General features: G+C 32.3%; 2 protein-coding genes across 4 annotated transcripts; one reads left to right on the top strand and one right to left on the bottom strand.

Moving 5' to 3' along the window:
* Positions 1 to 1,377: 1,377 nt before the first annotated feature.
* Positions 1,378 to 14,297, top strand: LOC136228727 (uncharacterized). Of its 2 annotated transcripts, XM_066017192.1 has the most exons (6): positions 1,378 to 1,546; positions 5,060 to 5,251; positions 6,538 to 6,663; positions 8,570 to 8,749; positions 9,599 to 9,682; positions 14,113 to 14,297. In XM_066017192.1, exons 1-6 carry the CDS (start codon positions 1,409 to 1,411, stop codon positions 14,149 to 14,151), a joined length of 759 nt encoding a protein of 252 aa, XP_065873264.1. In that variant the 5' UTR covers positions 1,378 to 1,408; the 3' UTR covers positions 14,152 to 14,297. The 2 variants fall into 2 exon arrangements, with proteins under 2 accessions (XP_065873264.1, XP_065873263.1); XM_066017191.1 differs by lacking the exon at positions 14,113 to 14,297 and having other exon boundaries at positions 9,599 to 9,861.
* On the bottom strand, positions 12,157 to 20,246 carry LOC136228726 (elongation factor G-1, mitochondrial). 2 transcript variants are annotated; one of them, XM_066017188.1, is made up of 20 exons: positions 19,742 to 20,246; positions 19,436 to 19,657; positions 19,071 to 19,192; positions 18,833 to 18,983; positions 18,498 to 18,569; positions 18,308 to 18,403; positions 18,141 to 18,229; positions 17,893 to 17,959; positions 17,255 to 17,293; positions 15,876 to 15,936; positions 15,506 to 15,615; positions 15,344 to 15,418; positions 15,202 to 15,270; positions 14,978 to 15,099; positions 14,305 to 14,430; positions 13,662 to 13,782; positions 13,449 to 13,549; positions 13,305 to 13,365; positions 12,613 to 12,666; positions 12,157 to 12,525 (listed from the first exon to the last, which is right to left on the bottom strand). In XM_066017188.1, the coding sequence occupies exons 1-20, from the start codon at positions 20,144 to 20,146 to the stop codon at positions 12,418 to 12,420; spliced, it is 2,271 nt and encodes a 756-aa protein (XP_065873260.1). In that variant the 5' UTR covers positions 20,147 to 20,246; the 3' UTR covers positions 12,157 to 12,417. The 2 variants fall into 2 exon arrangements, with proteins under 2 accessions (XP_065873260.1, XP_065873262.1); XM_066017190.1 differs by having other exon boundaries at positions 19,436 to 19,635; positions 19,742 to 19,878.
* Between the last annotated feature and the right edge of the window lie 349 nt (positions 20,247 to 20,595).

The raw sequence follows: 20,595 nt of genomic DNA, 5'->3' as shown, positions 1-20,595 counted from the left end.
AGAAGGCTTCATATTGTTTAAGCCTTAATAAAAAAAAAAAACTCATTTTCCATTAACGATGCTTGAAATTACACCGTCTGGTAAACATTAAGTTTATGATCAATTGTTTTATACATTAAGATTAAATCTATCCTGCCTAATAGTCATATTGCAAAATTTTACTTTATTCATATTTACTATATTATTACTACAGTTATAATTAATTTTTTGAAAAACGAACTTGTTAAGCTGCATGAATTCGAAATTGTTATAAATTTATATTTTTTTTAAAGATTCGATGTGATAATCAGATACCAATTAACTACTCCATCTGTTCCACAATACATGTCTTTCTAAAGATTTTTTTTTTTGTTACATAATACATGACGTTTTGATTCAATCCATGCATCTTAATTGACTTTTACCAAATATACGCCTATTTAAGTTGTATTTTTATTTTGAAAATAGAAAAAAAATTAAATGATAGATGCAATTAATACAATGACAACAAAGTCTTTTAATTAAAATTAATTATATTTTCTAACTTTTACGTTTTTAATCTTAAAAGTTATGTACTGTGAAGTCAGAAGGAGTAGTTCATAAAAGGGTATTGCTAAATACTGCAACCAAATTCCTTATCACCGCACCCATTGGACAATTTTGCCGTTGGCATAAAAAAATTTCCGAAATTGGGGAAAAAAAAAATTTTGAGAGAAAATTCAAAATTTAGCCTAAACGGATGCGACATACCGTTCGACCCATGGCGGGAACGGATGCCGCATCCGTTCCCACCATGGTCGAGTGGTATGCCGCATCCGTTCCTGCCATGGGTCGAACGGTATGCCGCATCCGTTTAGGCCAAATTTTGAAATATGCAAAATCATAAAAATTTTAGTGACGAAAAATACTAAATCATTCAATTTTTTATGATGAAAAATGTAAAATCGTCATGAAAAATATGTATTATTTTCATGAGTTCTTTAATAAAAAGATGTAAATCTTAATGTTTCCGACTCGTAATCATCCATTTTCGGGGTTCAGATTGTCACACATCAATTATTTTCATAATTTCAATTATTATCGTTCGGGTTTATGATTTTGGAGAGAGAATTTTCAGTTTTTGATCAAAATTATGTGAAAGGCAAAAAAGTCCAAAAGAGGCGGTGATAAGGAATTTGGTTGCGGTATTTAGCAGTTGACTAAAATTTTCTATTGCATAAAGCTAAAGTTTTTTTTTTTTTTTTGGCAAAAGAGATGGTTGACTTTAATTACTTGGAGTAGGGAGCAAGTGATATGTAGACAAGCTTCATTGAAAAATAATTAATTAATATTTGTAGCTAATTATATATTCTTTTCATTTTTATCTATCTCTGCAACTCAATTCCTATTTTATTTTAATCATAAAAAATAAAAATAGAAATAAAAACATATGAAAGAGAGCTCGGATGTTCATGTTATTCCATGCTTAGATCCAACTTCCAAATGCAGAATTCAACAGGCTGAGAGGATCATTCAATGTATGAATAAAAAACGTTTCGCCATTTTCGATCAGATAGAACAATTAAAGGTATGCAAAGTAAACTCCTCTTTAATACCGTTTTTCAGTTCATATACATTTCCTTTCCGACTATGGAAACAGACATTGAGAAACTTTACTTTTAAGAAAATTTAATTAGGAAACTGTGATAGAAACGGAAACGAAATACGGAATCGCCTGCCGTTTCTTGACTATATTTTAAAATCAAGTGATTATCTTAAACTAAAATAGTAAATTATAAAGTTATTTAAAACTATATTTTTTATAGAACCATTTGTTTTCGATTTTTTAAATCACTATCGTCGGATATTTCTCTGTTTAGATAACCGATTGTCTCTCTTCATCCAACAATATCTAAACGATCTCAAAACTAGAAAATTCCATGAATTAAAATTGGTTAGAACAATTTCCGTCGTCTCTATAATGAAGGGTAATAAAAGGTTGAAGTACTATGATGCACGGACACTTCGGAATCATCACGTATCGCGTGTCCGATACGTTTCCGACACTGATACGGCCGGACACTCTATGGACACCGTGTCGGGGCCGTGTCTGTAATTTCGGAAAATTGGACACGCGTATCAGTGAAGGATACGTGTGTCCCAGGAAAAAAACCCTAATTCTTCAAAACCGAAAAATCCTTTCCGATTCCGATTACATCCTTTCCTATTCCGTTCATCTCCTTCAATAACCGATTACATCCTTTCCTATTCCGTTCATCTCCTTCAAAACCGAAAAATCCTTTCCGATTCCGTTCATCTCCTTCAATAACCGATTGATTCTTATTCCATTGGAGAGTCAGAAACTCCAAAGGACAGGGACAGGGGGAATTAATATGCCATTAATACAAAAACTCTCAAACTTCTCCATCCATCTATATAAATAGGGCTGCTAACATTCTAAATTCTTACGTTCCTGTTCCTACTCAAATTTCTAATTGTTTTGCTTGGAGATTGGATATATTTTTAATATTTATAAATTTGCCCCAATATTTTTAATATTTACACGTGTCCCCCAAGTATCCGTGTCCTGTATTTTATAGAAATGACGTTTCCCGTGTCCGTGTCCGTGTCGGATACCGTATCCGTATCCGTGTCCGTGCAACATAGTTGAAGTACTTCCATATTAATAAACGGGAGTTCAAGGACTTTTATGTCCAATTTTTAAAGTAAGGAGCCGTAAAAAAGTAAGGTTCAATTTGAGGAGCACTTAGACATTGTTTCCATGTTTATCGAAACATAATCATGTTATGTATCTTCCACATAATTATATATGATATAAATGCAACAAAAATTACAACCGTGTAAACAATTGATCATCTTAACAACAAGCTAGTTAGGTCCGACTCACCGTAGAAGATACCTTGATGAGGATGATTGTCTCATTGATAAATGGCGTATTACCTTTGTAACTAGTCAGTGTGGGATATTTAACGGATTCTCTCATATTTAGTGATGAACATTTGGAATGTAAAGTTTACAGGACTTGATATCTTGCGATGGCCCACAATATATAAGTGTTCAAACATTGGACCAGGAGACTCTAATATCATCTTAAACTTGAGTCTAATTTACTCCGAGAAAACAATTAACCTAAAAATTTAAGGTGTCAAAATTACATTTTATTATCATCTCTGTGAACAAAGACCTAATTCGTTTTAAAAGGTGACTAAAAAATAGATTTAATTATTACCTTATATATTTAAGAATTCATATAACTTCCTAATTTAACAAGTTGGCAATCTCACACAAACTCATTTTAGCATGTATTTATATTTAATTAACAAATGAAGTTGCTAGAATTTAAATATTTGGTCACTTGATGTAAGAAGCACTCAAGGGCGGATAAAGGGGATGGGCCCCTCTGGCCTTCGGAACCACCATAATCACGAGTAGTTTCGGTCTCCTCTGTCTCTACAAAATTTGAGGATGTACTGGTTTCGGCCCCCTGTCTCCAAGAAATTTAGATCGGATGCTCAATTAGCACCCAAAATTGGCATAGGTCCTGTTAGGTAATTTTTAAATCTAAAATTCTAATTTTTTTGGGTCCTCCTTAAATCCAAATTTCTAAATTTTTTTTTTGCCTATTGGCTCTCCCTAAATCCGATTTTTTCTATTAGACACAATTTTTTTACATGTTAAGAATCTTAAACGCAATATAGCTTAATTTTGAGAAGTTTTACGTTAGTACTTAAAAATTGATTCTTGATCACTCAGATTATAATGTATATGCACGAAAAAAATTTAAATAAGTTCGATTTAGCAAAAACAAAAAATTTTACACACATACGTGTAAAATCGGCCCCCCAACCGAACAATCATGTATTCGCCACTGGAAGCACTGGTACTATTTGACCCATTTAAGTCGATATGGTAGTGTAACTGTTGATCCAATACCATATAGAAGTTTGGGCTCTTTACATAGAAGTCATGTATACTAATAATATTAGTATTTAATCAATATTGATAAACTAATCCTTAATGTATCAAAAGTATCAAAACTTATTCTACAAATGTCAAACAGTTACTGATTTTTTTATTTTTTTAGAAAACAGTTACTTATTTTCTAATGTATATAAGAATCGTGGGTGTTCAATTTGACAAAATGAAAAGAGATTACTCCAATTGATAATATTGAAAAATAAGGTTGATTTAATTCTAAATAATTTTTAAAACTTGTAATTCTGTGTAAATTTCTCGGGTAAAATACATAAATATCATAATTAAATACAAAATTACAAGTAAATCATATCACTAAACTTAATTTTTAATATGTCATTATTTTTTTATATATTATGATTTTACATCATAGTTTAAAATTCTAGACTCCAATTCATAAATCATAAATCCTAGAAAATATATTCTAGACTTCTAATTTATAAATTTTAATCCTTAAAATATATTAAAAGTACTGATTTTACTAGTTTGACATAATCCAAAATTATGACATAACATAGTTGTAAATAGTTATTAAAAGATGAATTTCTGTGTAATTTTTCCAAAGGGAAAATTACACAGAAATTCATCTTTCAAAAACTATTTACAACTTTGTCAAATCATAATTTTGGATTATGTCAAATTAGTAAAATCAGTACTTTTAATATATTTTAAAGATTAGAATTTATAAATTAGAAATTTAGAATATATTTTTTAGGGTTTATGATTTATGAATTGGAGTCTAGAATTTTTAAACTATTATATAAAATCATAATATATATAAAGAATAATTACATATTAAGAATTAAATTTGATGATACAATTTAGTTGTAATTTTATACTTAATTATGATATTCATGTAATTGACCCTAGAAGTTTTCTGTTTTAATCAAAATCCAACTTATCGGGCCTCGCAGTTTTCAAATCCGTCCACATATATTAGCGTCCATCTTACTAATATAGCCCTGTCAATAATATTTTTAAAATCAGGTCTTCTACTTCAGTATCACCCACTTTCTATAAGATAATATTGTCCTTTTATTATATCGGATAGAAATTTATTTTTATTTTTTTTAATTCACATTATAGTTAATTTATATATCAACAGCTTGATCGAGAGAATGTAATTTGGAAGCTGAAGAATGTGAAATACAGAGATAGATCTTTGAGATACAAATCAAATAATCAAAGGGAGAAATTAGAACCTCTGCAACTAGCTTTAGACAAGCTTAAATTCAACAACAATGCATATTCTGATGGAGATCAAATCAAATCAATGGAAGATGAAATTGACCCTCAAGTAATTCCAATCTATCTATTAATTTAAAAACAAAATTAAATTTTCAATTGTTGCGTGAAGGTGTAAAAATACCCCTAACATTTAAAATTGTGTAATTTTACCCCTAACATTGGTAGGCAAGAGCAATTTTACCCATAGCGTTGATAATTTAGGTCAATTTTAGACACTATTATAAAACACAGATATTTTTGTTCTTTATTCTGCACCAATTGCATATCAATTCGTTGTAAAAAAAGACTTCATATTTTTTATAATTTAATACTAGAATTGGAGATTAATATTTATAAATTCGGTGAATTTTTTGAATTTTTTTATCCAATTCATACAAAAGACAGTATATTTTTTTATTTTTTTCACATCCTAACATATGTTTGTAATTTGTTACTGATAAAATGCCGCACGTGTGAAGTGTAGATGAAAATATTCCTAGCCAAGAAGACAGTTTGATGAATTATTTCTCAAATTGGTCTAATTTATCAACGCTAGGGGTAAAATTGTTCTTGGCTTCCAACGTTAGGGGTAAAATTTCACCATTTTAGACGTTAGGGGTAAAATTGCTCCGGACTCAAAACGTTAAAGATATTTTTACACCTTAACCCTCAAATGTTTGAATTTTTTTAATTTATTTTTAGAAAATATGTTATAATCGGTGGTGGAAACAGGACTCCCGATAAGTAGGAGATCTATTAAATGAAACAATGTCGTTTTATCATGCAAACTTGTTTAAAAAAATGAAAAAAAAATGAAAAATATACTGTCTTTTGTATGAGTTGGACAAAAAAAATTCAAAATATGCCACCGAATTTATAAATATTAATCTCCAATTTTATTATTAAATCTTAGAAAATATGAAAACTTTTTTTTAAACAAATTGATATGCAATGGCGCAACATAAGGAAGAAAATATCTGTATTTTCTAATAATGGTTGAAATTGACCCACCTTGATAGCGTTAAGAGTAAAATTGCTCTTGGCTGCCAACGTTAGAGATAAAATTGCTTCTGACCGTAAATGTTAGAGGTATTTTTGCACCTTATCTTTTGATTTTAATTTTGTTACTAAACTTATATTGTTTGTTTAGTTAGATAGCTATGTCAATAATTATATTTAGCCTAGTGGTTGAGAGCTTACCTATGCCTTGGGAGGTCATGGGTTTGAATCACATCCGGGGTCTGATGGGGATTTTTCTTTCTTCTTTAATGTAAGCGCATTGCGCAATTTTTTAAAAAAAAAAAAAAAAAAAAGATAGCTATGTCAATAATTTTATTTTTATTTTCATTTATAAAGAACTTGAAATTCAGGGTAATACATGGAAGCAATAGTTTAGCTGAAGAGAGAAGAGTATTAAAGAAGACAAAGAAAAACCAACAAAGAGGAGCAAATTATTCATCAATGGAAGAACTTTCCTTTCCGGTAATAACAATCAAATTATGATAATTGCAATTTTTTTTTTTTTTTTGGTAAATTGCATCCATAGTCACTAAAGTTTAAGGTTTTTTGCACTGATGTTTGTTTTGTGTTAATAAAATCACTAAAGTTTAAATTTTACATGATTAAAAGTTACTGTCATAGGATCCGGTGTTAAAGATGACGTGACAAGTCAAATAAAAAACTAAATATTGGAGATTCCAGTTTTAGGTACGAGTTCCGATAATGGCAGCGAGCCAACATAATTAGCAGCTCTGATTTTCCGGCTTCTATATTTTATAAAGGCATAACACTCATTTGATTCCTGATTCCTGAATTAAAACTTCAAGGCCAATTATGATTTTAAACTGTCAAAATCATCAGTTAAGTAAAAATCATCAATTGAGTTTTCATTTAATTCTAAATTTAGAAACTATGACTATTTGACATGTACTTAATGATTTTTTTGCTTAGAATGGAGACTCAGTCAATTGTTTTTGCTTAATTCAGACATCTGATCGATGATTTTAATAGTTTAAGGTCCTAAATAATTTTAAAACTTTAGTTTGGAAAGCCAAAAGGACATTATGCCTTTTACAAACAAATTAGTCCCTAATTTAAGTTGGGTTTTGCTATTTACCGCTCTCAAATTACTTTCACCGTCTCCATTTGGACAAATTTGCCATTTTCATAAAAAAAGGGTTAATACACATATTTGCCCTTATGTTTTCTCGGAAAAACAGATTTGCCCTTAAATCAAATAAACCCACAAAAATCCCTGAATTTTCCATAAACCTGCAATTATACCCTAATCTGACGGAGCTGCTAAACGGCGATGACATCAAACCTTCTTATCTCCAGAAAAAATTCAGAATAGAACAACCAATCACAAACAGAAAAAATATGCACATTCAATTTCGATTAAAAACAAGTTAGAAGAACAGATTGGTCAAAATTCATTTTCATAAAAGCTCAATCAACCTAATAAAATGGCGTCTAAACCTCCTAATTAATCCAAAAGCAATAGCAATAGAAAACAATAAGAAACCAAATGAATTTTGATTGTCGTCATCCAATTTTTTTGGAGACAAGAAGGTTTGATGACATCGCCGTTTAGCAGCTCCGTCAGATTAGGGTATAATTGCAGGTTTATGGAAAATTCAGGGATAGTTTTGTGGGTTTATTTGATTTAAGGGTAAATCTGTTTTTCCGCGAAAACATGGGGGCAAATATGTGTATTAACCCTAAAAAAAATTCAAAACTGGATTTTTTTCTGAGAGAATCGGCCAAAATTTGTTCTAAACGGATGCCGCATCTATTCGGTCCATGGGTCAAATGGATGCGGCATCTGTTCCTGCCATGGGCTGAACGAACAGATGCCGCATCCATTTAGGCTAAATTTTGCCAGTGCAAAATCATAAAATTTTTAGTGGCGAAAAATACCAAATCGTTCAATTTTTGTGACGCAAAATGCAAAATTCTCCAATTTTTTGGACGAAAAATGCAAAATCGTCATAAAAAATATATATTATTTTCATGAGTTCTTTGATAAAAAAAAAAAACATAAATTTTAATGTTTCCCACTTGTAATCATTCATTTCCGGGATTCGGATTGTCACACATCAATTATTTTTATAATTTCAATTATTGTTGTTCAGGTTTATGCTTTTAGAGAGAATTTTCAGTTTTTGATAAAAAAAAAATATGAGAATAGAAAAAAGGTCCAAATAGGGACAGTAAACTTAAATTTTGACTCGCCGCGTCATCTTGTCAATAGTCTTTAATACCGGAACCTGTAGTAATGATTTTATTGGCATAAAACTTAAATTTTGATGATTTTATTAACATAAAACAAACTTAAATCTTGTTTGAAATTGATTTTAATTTTATTATTTTTGGGATGTGAGAGCAGATTATGCAGCTGAATTTCAGAAGTCAATGCTACTCAAATGATGAATCTCAGAGACGAAAAATCATTGAACAAATAAAGGAATTGAAATGGAAAAGAGAGAAAACTATTGCAAATGCTGCTGTCAATGGAAGATTTTGGAGATCTGTGGGACCTAAACAAACTATACAACAGAATATCAAGGTGATTCATTTATATTTTTATCATTTTTTATTTTGAATTCGTCAACTATCATTTTGAGGTATTAATCAAAATTTAGTGGTCATGATGTTAAAAGTGTAAACTTTAGTGATTTTTATGTTACTATTGAAGTCAGTGATAATACTGTGAAAATGAGTAAAGTTTAGTGGTCATGGATGGAATTCATCCATTGATGGATAATGGGTTATTAGAGGAGAGCGGATTTAGCTTCTATGTAGAATACGATGAAATCTTAAACTATTATAATATAGTGCAATTTTTAAACCTAATTGATGAAAAATGTATTTTTTTTTCATTGAAATTTCATATACCGACTATTCTCCAACCTCTAACATTTTGCCATCCAGTAAGCCTTGAAATTATACATCTTCTGTTTTAAAAAAAAAAATCATCTTTCGTTAATTAGTCTTCAAATTGCACAAAATGATGGAAGTTAGATTTAATATTGCATAGGATAAATTCACTCTTCTTCAATAAAAGGATAAAAATATTGACAAACATTAAATATTCCGTTGATTATATATCAACTAAATGTCACGTCAGACAAACATATTTTTTAAAAAGAATTTGTCTTCTTTAAAAAAAATTGTCTTAAAAGATGCCACATGGCACGTCATGTGTCTATCATATCAATTGTAAAAGTCAGACATGTTTAGAGTGATGTTAGAGCATCTTCAACAACCTCTTAATTTGACTTTTAAGTTAAAATTTAAAGGGAGACAGTAAAAAATCAGCTTCAATAGTCTCCACCTCCTAGTGCGTGAAACTGCATATAATTATTTTTGTTTTGGTTTTCATTTGGATGTAACTGATATTTTAAACTGAATGCAGATTATTGAAGAGGAAGTAGAAGAAACAAGGAAGGATCATTTAGCAGTGAGGGCTGAAATGAAGCTTTTGGAGAAAAATTTGGAGGTAATAGAAAAAAAGACAGTTTGTTTGCAGAAACAAATAACAATTGCAAATCAGAGAAGTGCAGCATACCAGTGTATACTTCAACTAAGGAAATAAGACAACTCTTGGTTTTCTTTAATATAAAAAGGGGTAAAATAAAATAAATAATACTCATGCTTTATTCAATTAAACTTGAATATATGGTTGAATATATGGTTTGTTTGATTTGTAAATTATGTGGTTTGTTTGATTTGTAAAATCAAACAAAATGTCTCTAAACTTTTTTTTTTTATGAAAATGTTTAAAAAAGTCCAAATACAATAAAAAAAATAATCACAAGGAATAGAACCTTACAAAATCCACAAAGGGATGAAGACGATTACAAAGAGCAAGAAAAAATCATAAAAGATAGAAAAAAACATGAAAACAGAAATTCAAATCTGTAGAAAAGCAACTGCAATCCAATCTTTATCATTGAGGCTCTTTCGAATATTCCGATCAAAGTCCTTTCTTTTGTTGCAATCACATAAATCTATGGATCCATGTATAAAATGTATCCAAACTTGACACTTCTATAACATAAGATGCCTTCTATGGTTACTTTGTTTTTGACAAACTACCATTACTTGGTATGTTTTCACCATTGGATGATAGTGTAAAATTAATCTAATGGTGAAAACACACAAAGTAAGACTTACTTTGTAAAAAACAAAGTAAGCATAGCATTTACCATAACATAAAGGTTCATAATAAAACGCAAACAATTTCTAAAATCTAAAAGTAAAATTGTTTAAAACTACATTTCTCACGGAACTACGGTTTTCAATTTTCCAAAACACTAAGCTTTTTTTCTCAATAACCATTTTTTCTCCTAACCTAAAAACACTTAAACAACTTCAAGTGTCATTTAACCACTATATTATTTGATCACATTTGATCCTGGTCTTTTCCAATTGGTAAAATTTCACCTGCAATTTCATCAGAACGGTTGACAATTGAACTTGATAAATTTTAGTTGAGGAATTTGTTTTTTACTTTTTTTCTTTTTATTTTAATCTACTTAACTAGTAAAAATTGTGGTAAAAAAACTTTAAGACATGTTACATGTCAAATTCAGGTGCCAAAATATCACGACGTGTTAGGTGAACAACGATTCTGTCAAGTTTATATCCAGATTGGATGAAATTTTTACAATTAAGATAAATCAACGACCAATTATAACTAAATAACAAGTCAGGAGACAAGCGACAAAATTTTGAATAGATCATGAGCCAAAATCCTATAAAATATTAGTATAGTTCATATAAAAAGTACATTAATCATACATAAATCTATCAAATATATATGAAAAACATATACGAATATAAAAAAAATTAACCTATAAAAATCCATATACAAACTATATGGGGATGGAGAGGCTAGTCCCCGCGCCATCCCCACCCCCATGGGAAAATAAATGGGGATTCCCCATCTCCGTTGGGGATGGACAATCCCCTCCCATTTGCAACCCTAGTAAAAAGGCAAAGTTTAAAGACTTTTATGTCCAGTTTTGAAGTTCCGGAGCCACAAAAAAATAAGACGAGTTGAGGGGTCATGAGCATAGTTTAAAAAGGCGATCGCCTCTGTCGCCTCAGGCGAGAGGCGACAGAGGCGATCACCCCACCGCCTTCCATTTACCTTCAAGAGGCGATCGCCTCACCCTCTCAGGCGAGAGGCGGTCTGAGGCGATCGCCTCTTGCAGGTAAGGCGTTAAGTCAGCCTTTTCTTTAAAAAAAAAAAACCCTAATTTATATTAAAACCAAAAAGACAACAGAATAGCCCGATAAAATTAAAGAGACAGACACAGACACCCCCCCAAAAACTCCAACAACTCTCTCTTCTTCTCCTCCACCACCGATTCTTCTCCTCCACCACCAAGTTTCTGCTTCCCACAGCTTCCTCGTAGAATTTTATCTAACTTGTGATTGTAACTTGAGCAGACAAATTAGGTTCTAAGGTGTTTCTATACAATCAAGTAAACCTTTTTGGACAACTTTATTGGAGGGAGAAACTGGGGTTATAAAATAAAGATGGGTTAAGATAACGTGCAGCTGCATAAAGAGGACTGTGGAACTCCTCTTGCCAAACATGATCAATAATCTTCAAGTACGCTAGGTAGATGCTTGATATTATGCTATTTTGATTTAAGAATTAGCACTTCATTATTAGACTTTAAGTTATTTTGGTTTACAAGTTTAGAAATTAAACTATCCTTAAGTACTACTAGTTTTTATTGACTTAATTTTATTTTATTTGATTTTCTAATTTTTTGTCGCCTCACGCGCGGGAGGCCGTCGCCCCGCCTCAAGGCGATATTTTGCCCTTGTCGCCTTGACTCGCCTTTCGCTTTTTAAAACTATGGTCATGAGTGTAATTTACCCGGTTTTTAATGCAATTTTTTCAGAACATGAAGACAATTTAGCACTTAGAGAAAAACCATTACATGAGTTACACACTGCATCAAAAACTAAGTATACATAAAGAGGTAAATCTGGAATTAGAATTCCATTACTATGCTGAACAACTTTCCCTATATAACTCCAGCCTTATGAATGACAAGTAGTATTAATTTACTTGTCTAGGCAGTTTAAATTTATTATTTTCCAAAAAAAATGTATATTGAATGATCAAACTTAGTCTACAACATTATAATTTTTATGACTAGTGTTACCTATAAAGAATACCGGGGGCCGACCGAGCTTTAACAAAATCCCCATCTATTCAACAACACCTTTGCTTGCGTTGTAGGTGTTTACCAATTGCTTTTGCACATCCTGTGAAACCGGTAAATGTTCTTTGTATTCCATGGTGAATTCGCCTTTCCCCTGCATAAATACGCGAATAGGTCAGAGTCGTAAGAAGCAGCAGCAAATATTTTGTATCTGTCAATGGAATTTCTATTGAGTGCTTACCTGTGTCATTGAACGGAGAGAAGTCGAGTACCCAAACATATTATTTAGAGGAACCTGTAAGGCAAGTCATAACAAACAGGAATGCATTAAAGTTCAGTAGAGCTAGAGTGATCACAAGCAATACAAACTGGATCATTCATTTGATTGATATAGTTGGTATTTGGAGTGTCAAAAGGTGTTGTCGTATCATAATTGTGTTATGTGATCTATATACTTTACATGATTATATATGATATATATGACTGCAACAAAAATGATAATAGCGTCAAACAGGTATTATATACTTTACATGACTGTATATGATATATATGACTGCAACAAAAATGATAATAGCGCCAAATAAGTCAATGTCAGGCGGGGTGTCTCTGTAAATCGTGTTGTCAAGTCAAAAACTGATAGGCGGCCCTAGTTGGTATGTGTCCTTTTCCTTTTGTTTCATGATAGCAGACCTGTCAAATTCTACTATAATTTGGGCAAAAGCTGGAATTTGACACCTTTTCTAGTCGATGTACTTTAATTTTTTCAAAATTTGACACATGCGATTTTATTAACAAACAGTTAAAAGGAGTGTCGAAACTGTGTTCTCCAATTGTGTATTTTCGAGTGGGATTTTGAAACGAATAATGTCGAAAGAAAGGAACAAATTTTGACTTTTTACGACCAATTTGATAAGGGAGACGAAGAATGCTTACATGAGCAGTAATTACAGAGTCATCCCCTTCCTGGTCATTTCCAACAATCACTCCTTTCCTCCTGTATAAGATACAGTAATGAGAAGCCGAATTGAAACATATTTTAGGAAAACAAGAAAAAAGATAATCAAGCAAGGCACTCACTTGTTAAGATCGCCAGCAACTGTACCCTGAAATTCTGTTGGTACTTTCAGCTCCACCAACATGATCGGTTCCAATATAGTCGGTTTTGCAGCTGTGTAGCACTGTTTTATAGAAATTTAAAATAACACGAAAGAAAAAGTTCAGGTATATAAACTCGAAAATATGGTTAACAATCAACAGATTTTATCCTGAAATACAGGTTATGAGGAAGACCTGTCTAAAAGCATAAATTGATGCCATTTTAAATGCAAGTTCACTAGAATCAACAGTATGAGCAGCACCATCTATTAAAGCAATGCGAATATTTTCAACCGGATGCCCAATTAAAGAACCCCTGCACACAGAAGAGCGAACAGAATCATACATTAGACAATTTTTGAACACCCATCAAAATTCAAAATCACAAAAAAAACCTCCAACCAGTATCATAACATTTGCAATTTGATAAGCATCAAATATCAGTGCAAAGGCATTATACATATTGTAGTACCAGAACATATAACATTCACTGAATGCATTGTTTCGGCTCATTGGGATAGGGAGACAGAGAAAAAAATTGTCGTTTGTGGGTCACTCCAATAAATGCAGTAATTCGCATGCATTGTTTGGTCTATCTGACGTTTTGTTATACTAACTGATCCCCACTGTTCTATTTGTATTGCAGCATAAGATGCTTATTGCCTTAAAAGAGCATTTCTTCTAATTTCCCTCCTAAATATTTCTTGTTAAATGCCCACAAACCGAACTTGGATGAAAAATGAGGATGCAAGAAGATGACAGACAGACAGATTATGTGAAGAAATAAATTAATTTCAATATTTACTTTCCCAAAACAGCAAAAAGGCAGAGCACTCACGAATTAGCAGCTTCTCTAAATCCCTTCTCAATTGCCGGAATATATCCTGATGGTATAGCCTGTCCAACCAACATATTGTCGAACTCAAATTTGGTTGACGAGCCTTCTGGAAGTGGCTCAATGAACCTGTGCATTACGAAATGAGCAAAACACATCAAGGGTGGAGACATCAAATAAATCTCAATAAAGAAATTGCACTTAGACACCTCATGTCAAAGCAATCAAATCTTGAAAAGTATTTGGTCAGAAGGGATTAAAAGCTTTCTCAAGTTGAAAGCTAGACCTGGACAAGTAGCAGGTCTGAAGTTGGAACAGGCAAATGAGAGTGCTTAGATAACACTATAACATATCCATAAACAGCATACTTATCACATAAAAAAGGTGTTCATTCTGCTCAAAATCATTTATTTAATAATCAATGCTAATATATATTTAATCTTATAATAGTATTACTAGAACATCCTCCTTTCTCTATTCGTGTCTCATAAAGCTGGCTTATAATAGTACAGCATATAAAGATGCACCAAAAATGTGGAAAAGAATTCAGAGGGGCAGATGAAAAGACATCAGCAACCTGATTATGGTTGTTCTCTAACTAGTTTAACTATACCTGATTATAGTTGTTCTCTAATTAGTTCAACTATAATAAACCCAAGATATCATCATTGCTTACCCAATTACTCGTCCATATTGACCTTGCCCTCCACTTTGCTTCTTATGTAAATAATCAAATTCTGCACGCTTAGTAACAGTTTCTCTAAAGTTCACACGAGGCTTCCCAACAGTTGCATCAACCTGTTCAAGGTGAAATTATGGAGGAATGGTAAGTGAATAATGTTCTCTTTCATAAAAATAGCAGATGGAGATAGCCTATTTCGTTTCATAAAATGCAGAGACCTTGTACTCTCTCCGGATGCGTTCCACATATATGTCCAAATGCAACTCTCCCATTCCAGAAATGATTGTCTGCTCACAAAGACATTATAATGTTAACATAGCACTAAAAAAAAAGGACCAATGGAAAAAATACGAGCCAAACCTGCCCACTCTCAGGATCCAAACCAACACGGAAAGTTGGATCCTCTCTCTGGAAACGATTCAAAGCTTTTGAAAACTGACAAAAATATAAAATAAAACGGACCAGTTAGTTGACCAACAAAACAAACCATCGAAAAAGTATATTCCTTTCGAGTGTACTTACTTGTCCACCTGAGTCTTTTGAAACTGGTTGAACAGCTAATGACATAACTGGTTCAGGTACATTCATAGATGTCATAGTGTATCTAATTGAACCATCCGTAAAAGTATCTCCTGTGATTATAAGTAAATAGTGAAAAAAAAAAAAATGAGAAACCTTGTAAAAATTTCTCTGCAGATCAACATTGACTATTTCACTACCCTAACAGTTGCATTGAACCATTTTTTGAGGGACACTACCAAGTCCAGTGTCACATTTTTGCATTATCCTTAGAAACTTTCAATAGTAAATTTTTACTCTCTGGTTGCCCTCACATAACTATGAAATTAAAAGTATTGTTTAATGTGCACACATGTCAAAAGAAGAGTTAGACCTGAAGCACAATCCACACCAAATACAGCAACAATTTGCCCAGCATGTGCCTCTTGAATGTCCTGTAGAATAAAACAAAAAAAAAAAAATCTAAGAACAGATAGGGAAAACTAAAAATAAACATACAACAATTACGCCTGCATGAAAACATCTTAAGATGCTTTATAGGTATAAACAGGGCCAGCCCTGGGCTATAAAACGAGGGGCGCCCGCCCAGGGCCCATAACGATAAGGGGCCCAAAAAAATATTTTTATAATGTATTTATAAAATATTTTTATAGTGTATATATAAATATAGAGATGATTATATAACATTAAAATTAATTGGTTCAGTTGGTAGAAGGAGTTATCTAATGATTTCATCTTAGCTTGAGGTCGAGGGTTCGAACCTCCTCCTTCACATTTTTTAATTACTTTCAAATATTTTTTTTTCCTCCCCCACCTTGTTTTATCACTATCAAATATATATTTTTTTCCATTTATTGAGGTTGAGAGCTCATACCTCTTTCTTCCAATTTTTTAATTACTTTCAAATATTTTTTTACTCTCCCACCTTATTTTATCACAATCAAATATATTTTTTTCCATTTATTTTCTGTAATGAATTGTTACTATAATTTCCATGTTTCCTTAAATCTAAATTATCAATTTATATATTGTACAAAAAAAAATAACTATTTAATTTTTTCTCATCATTAATATTATCTAATTTCAATTTTTTTCTTAAATTTAAATGTCAATTCATTTCCAAAAAAAAAAAAAATTAAATGTCAATATATATATATTCAATATGAAAAATAATATACTTATTTACTTCTTGCAATTTTACATGACACATATACTTGTTATTTTAGTACACAAATAATTCTAGTTAGTATACTCGTTACTACTGCACTACTAATTTAGCTTCCATATAGAAAATATTGCAATCTTAAATATAACGTTTACGAGTTGGTGCAATTTCAAACATAGTTGATTAAAAATGAGTTTTTTCCATTAACATAAAAAATGAGTTATTTTCATATTGAGTGACCAGAACGGTGGAGGTTGGAGTGAGGATAGAACAAGAAATTACACATAAAAGACCTCATTTTTTGTCAAATAAGCTTTAAAATGTACCAATTGATAAACGTTAGGCTAAAAATTGCAATATTTTGTTTATGAATGCTAATTGCTTTCTCCTAACAACCATATGACTAAATTAGTACCTTATTCTTTGTGATAAAAAAAATCATTCAGCTTCCAACTTAAAAATGTATATATGGGAGCCCAAATTTATCATCTCGCCCCGGGCCTCTAAAAGGTTAGGAACGGCCCTGGGTATAAAGATCTAAAATTTCATCAATCAAACTACCAATATATATTTCAAGTGAAACTGACCTCCATTTCATTAGAATGCATCCGAACCAAGCGAGGAATCTATATCAAAATGTCAAGGAAACATTATCAAGAAACTAGGAAAGATTAACTAGGTCATGTTTAGAATGTCTAATCATGCAATGATATTTAAAAAAACAAAAACAAAAAAAGTCCATATAACAAACAATTGAGCAAAAAAATGGCACGAGATCATTTATTAGATGTTTATATTATTGTTCCCCTTAATTTCAAATCTAATCTATTATGCCACCAAACTTCTTACCTCAAACCAATTTAGTCCTCTTCTAACACCGAAAACAATCATGAAAAAATTACATTGTTGCGAAAGACACATTACCGAAGCCCTAGAAAAAGGCTCAATAGATTATAGTTATAAAGTCCAGATAGAATAAATTTGAAATCGAGGGACTCAATAGCACAAAACGCATATATTTCAGGGGCTTAGGTAATACCATGCCAAGTAATATTCCCATATTGACCGTTGGCTTAACCCTATAAGAGGCATATATTCTTGCTACTTAGGACAATATAATCTAGATGATGTACAGAATTACTAGTCTATGATATCCTCAATTATGCAATTACATTAATATGCAATTTTATGCTTTGTAGGAATAATAGTAAATGCTCCAACTAACCTTGATCTTCTTGCCTGTGTTAATGTTAACAATAAAATCACCCTTGCGAATGATACCTTCGTAAATCCTTCATTATAAATAAATTGTTAGTATGAGACTATAAGTGGATAATCATATATATATATATATATATATATATATATATATATATATATATATATATATTGCAATAGTAATATAATGTCAGCATATATCTAAGCCAGAAAATGGAAGTGTTCATATGAAAACAAGTAGACTCTAAATCGCACCTTAGGTATGTCAATTGACCAAAACGCCCCTCTTCTAATTTAAAAGCCAAGGCCACTAGTCGTCCATCTGGAGATCCGGTCAACAAGACCTACACTTCATTTAATTTCATAAGAAAATATATATACACATAAAAGAGAAACCATGATAAAGTTGTTTAACTGAATACCTTCTCTTCATCTTTAGATTGGTCAAGAGCATAGTTACTAACTTCAATAGGACAAGGCAAATAACTAAGCACACCATCCAAAAGTGGTTGCACTCCCTATAGTAGAAAGATATCATATGACTGAGTCTCAAAACTTCAATAAATAGACAGGGAATATCAATCGACTCAAGGAGCAAGATAACACTAGTACCTTGTTTTTGAATGCACTACCCATGAATACTGGTATAAATTTCTGTGCTACAGTAGCCCTGCGAATAGCATCCTACTCAAGAAGACAAATGAGCTCTAAATGTCAATACCAGTTGCAAATAAGAGCATAACAAGTACAAAAACAACTCAAATGGTAACAAAAAGCAAAAGTACTAAGTAAGAATTATCGTATACAATAAAATAATGGCCATAATCCATCAAATTAATGTTTAATTCCAAAACAGATGGAGATAGTCATGAAATTGCTTCATTAAATTTCCTCCCCTATCATCGCCCCCATTAGACACCTCTTTTACCCCTTGCATTTTAACATACCTCAAGCTCAGTTGATGAGATAGGCTCATCTGCAAGAAAAGTATCAGCAAGTTGATCATCAACTTCAGAAATCACTTCTATTAGTTCACGTCGTTTTTCTGCAACTATGGCTTCCATATCAGCTGGAACTTCTTCAGCCACAATATTTTCACTGCAACAGGTTAGATCATAAGAACAAAAATGTCATACAAGATCTGCTTTAAAGGAAATAAACAACACCAATGGAGTGAACCCACACCCACTAGAACCATGGAAATAATAAGCTTTCAACTTCACAAGATCAATAAGGCCTTTAAAGCCTTCCTCCAACCCAATTGGAACTTGCACAGCTGCACTGTGATGCCTCAGTTTAGACCTTGCCTAAGATACAGAATCAAACCATCACAATCGGTAACTTCAAATTCTGAACAAGCAAACGAAACTTCTTTTTTCTATTTCTTGAGAAAAACAAAAACTTTACAGCATTACTAATTCTGCACAAAGTCAGAAGGCAATTCAAACTTCCAATAGACATTTTTCTTTGAATCATGACTACAACTACAACCGAATAAAAGAAAAAATGATAAAACAAATTGATTAACTTGCACAGCAGATGTATCATACTTGGTTCAGAACTTTCCATGGATCAGCTCCCATTCGATCAAGTTTATTGATAAAAGCAACTCTAGGGACTTCATATCTCCTCATTTGCCGGTCCACAGTTATAGACTGACTTTGAACTCCACCCACACTACACAGCACAAGAATTGCTCCATCCAGCACACGCAGCGCCCTCTCCACCTCTATGGTAAAATCAACGTGTCCTGGAGTATCAATTATATTGACCTAAACCATCAAAGATCAAATAAATTCAATTCCTTCAATGAACTAGGACTAATTAATTAAACAGTTATAGAAATGCCTAGACACCTGATAATCCTTCCAAGTGCAGTAAGTAGCAGCAGACTGAATAGTGATTCCCTTTTCTCTTTCGAGGTCCATCGAATCCATCTTTGCTCCAACTCCATCACGGCCACGGACCTCATGGATCTCATGAATACGACCGGTGTAATAGAGGATGCGCTCTGTGAGCGTGGTCTTGCCGGAATCGATATGAGCCGAGATTCCGATGTTCCGTACACGTTCCATGGATTCCTTCCACCATGGTTCCTTGTCTTCCTTGACGCGAGCGACGTTGGAGAATTGACGGAGGTGGAAGTTGCCGAGAAGGAGGGCGGCGGAGGGAGAATTGGAAGTCGGAGCTGTCGCTTTGGTGGTGGAAGAGTAAAGTGAGAAAAGGAGACGTGAAGTGGAGTATCCTCTTGATCGGGCCATGGCGGAGGAGGAAATGGAGGTAAAACCCTATACCAGGCACCTGAGGTTTAACACATTGGGCTTTGGCCCCTAAATCAAAGGGTCAAATGCATACATGAATATCATAATTAATTACTGTATATTTTTTTTTTTTTTTTTTTTTTTTTTTTTTTATAAAAACTTAATTACCATAAATCAAATTCTAGAAGCATCCTTACAAATAGATTCTCACACACAAGACGGAGAATCCTTAATGAAAACTAATGGAGAATTAAAGTCTCGAGCCCATTTAGCCATCTTATGAGCCGATTCATTCCCCTCCCTATGAATAAAATTAAAAGTACAAAGTTCAAAACCCGAACTAAACTGTATAACATCATCATAAAGAAAACTCAAGGATGCCAGAGGAGACCGTCTTTTTAACAGCGTATCAATAACAATCTGGGCGTCAGACTCAATACAGATCCGAG

The sequence above is a fragment of the Euphorbia lathyris genome, chromosome 5, assembly GCF_963576675.1.
Source record: "Euphorbia lathyris chromosome 5, ddEupLath1.1, whole genome shotgun sequence".
Lineage (NCBI taxonomy): Eukaryota > Viridiplantae > Streptophyta > Magnoliopsida > Malpighiales > Euphorbiaceae > Euphorbia > Euphorbia lathyris.
The sequence above is the reverse complement of the archived record's forward strand: the minus strand, read 5'-3'. Positions and strand labels throughout refer to the sequence as shown.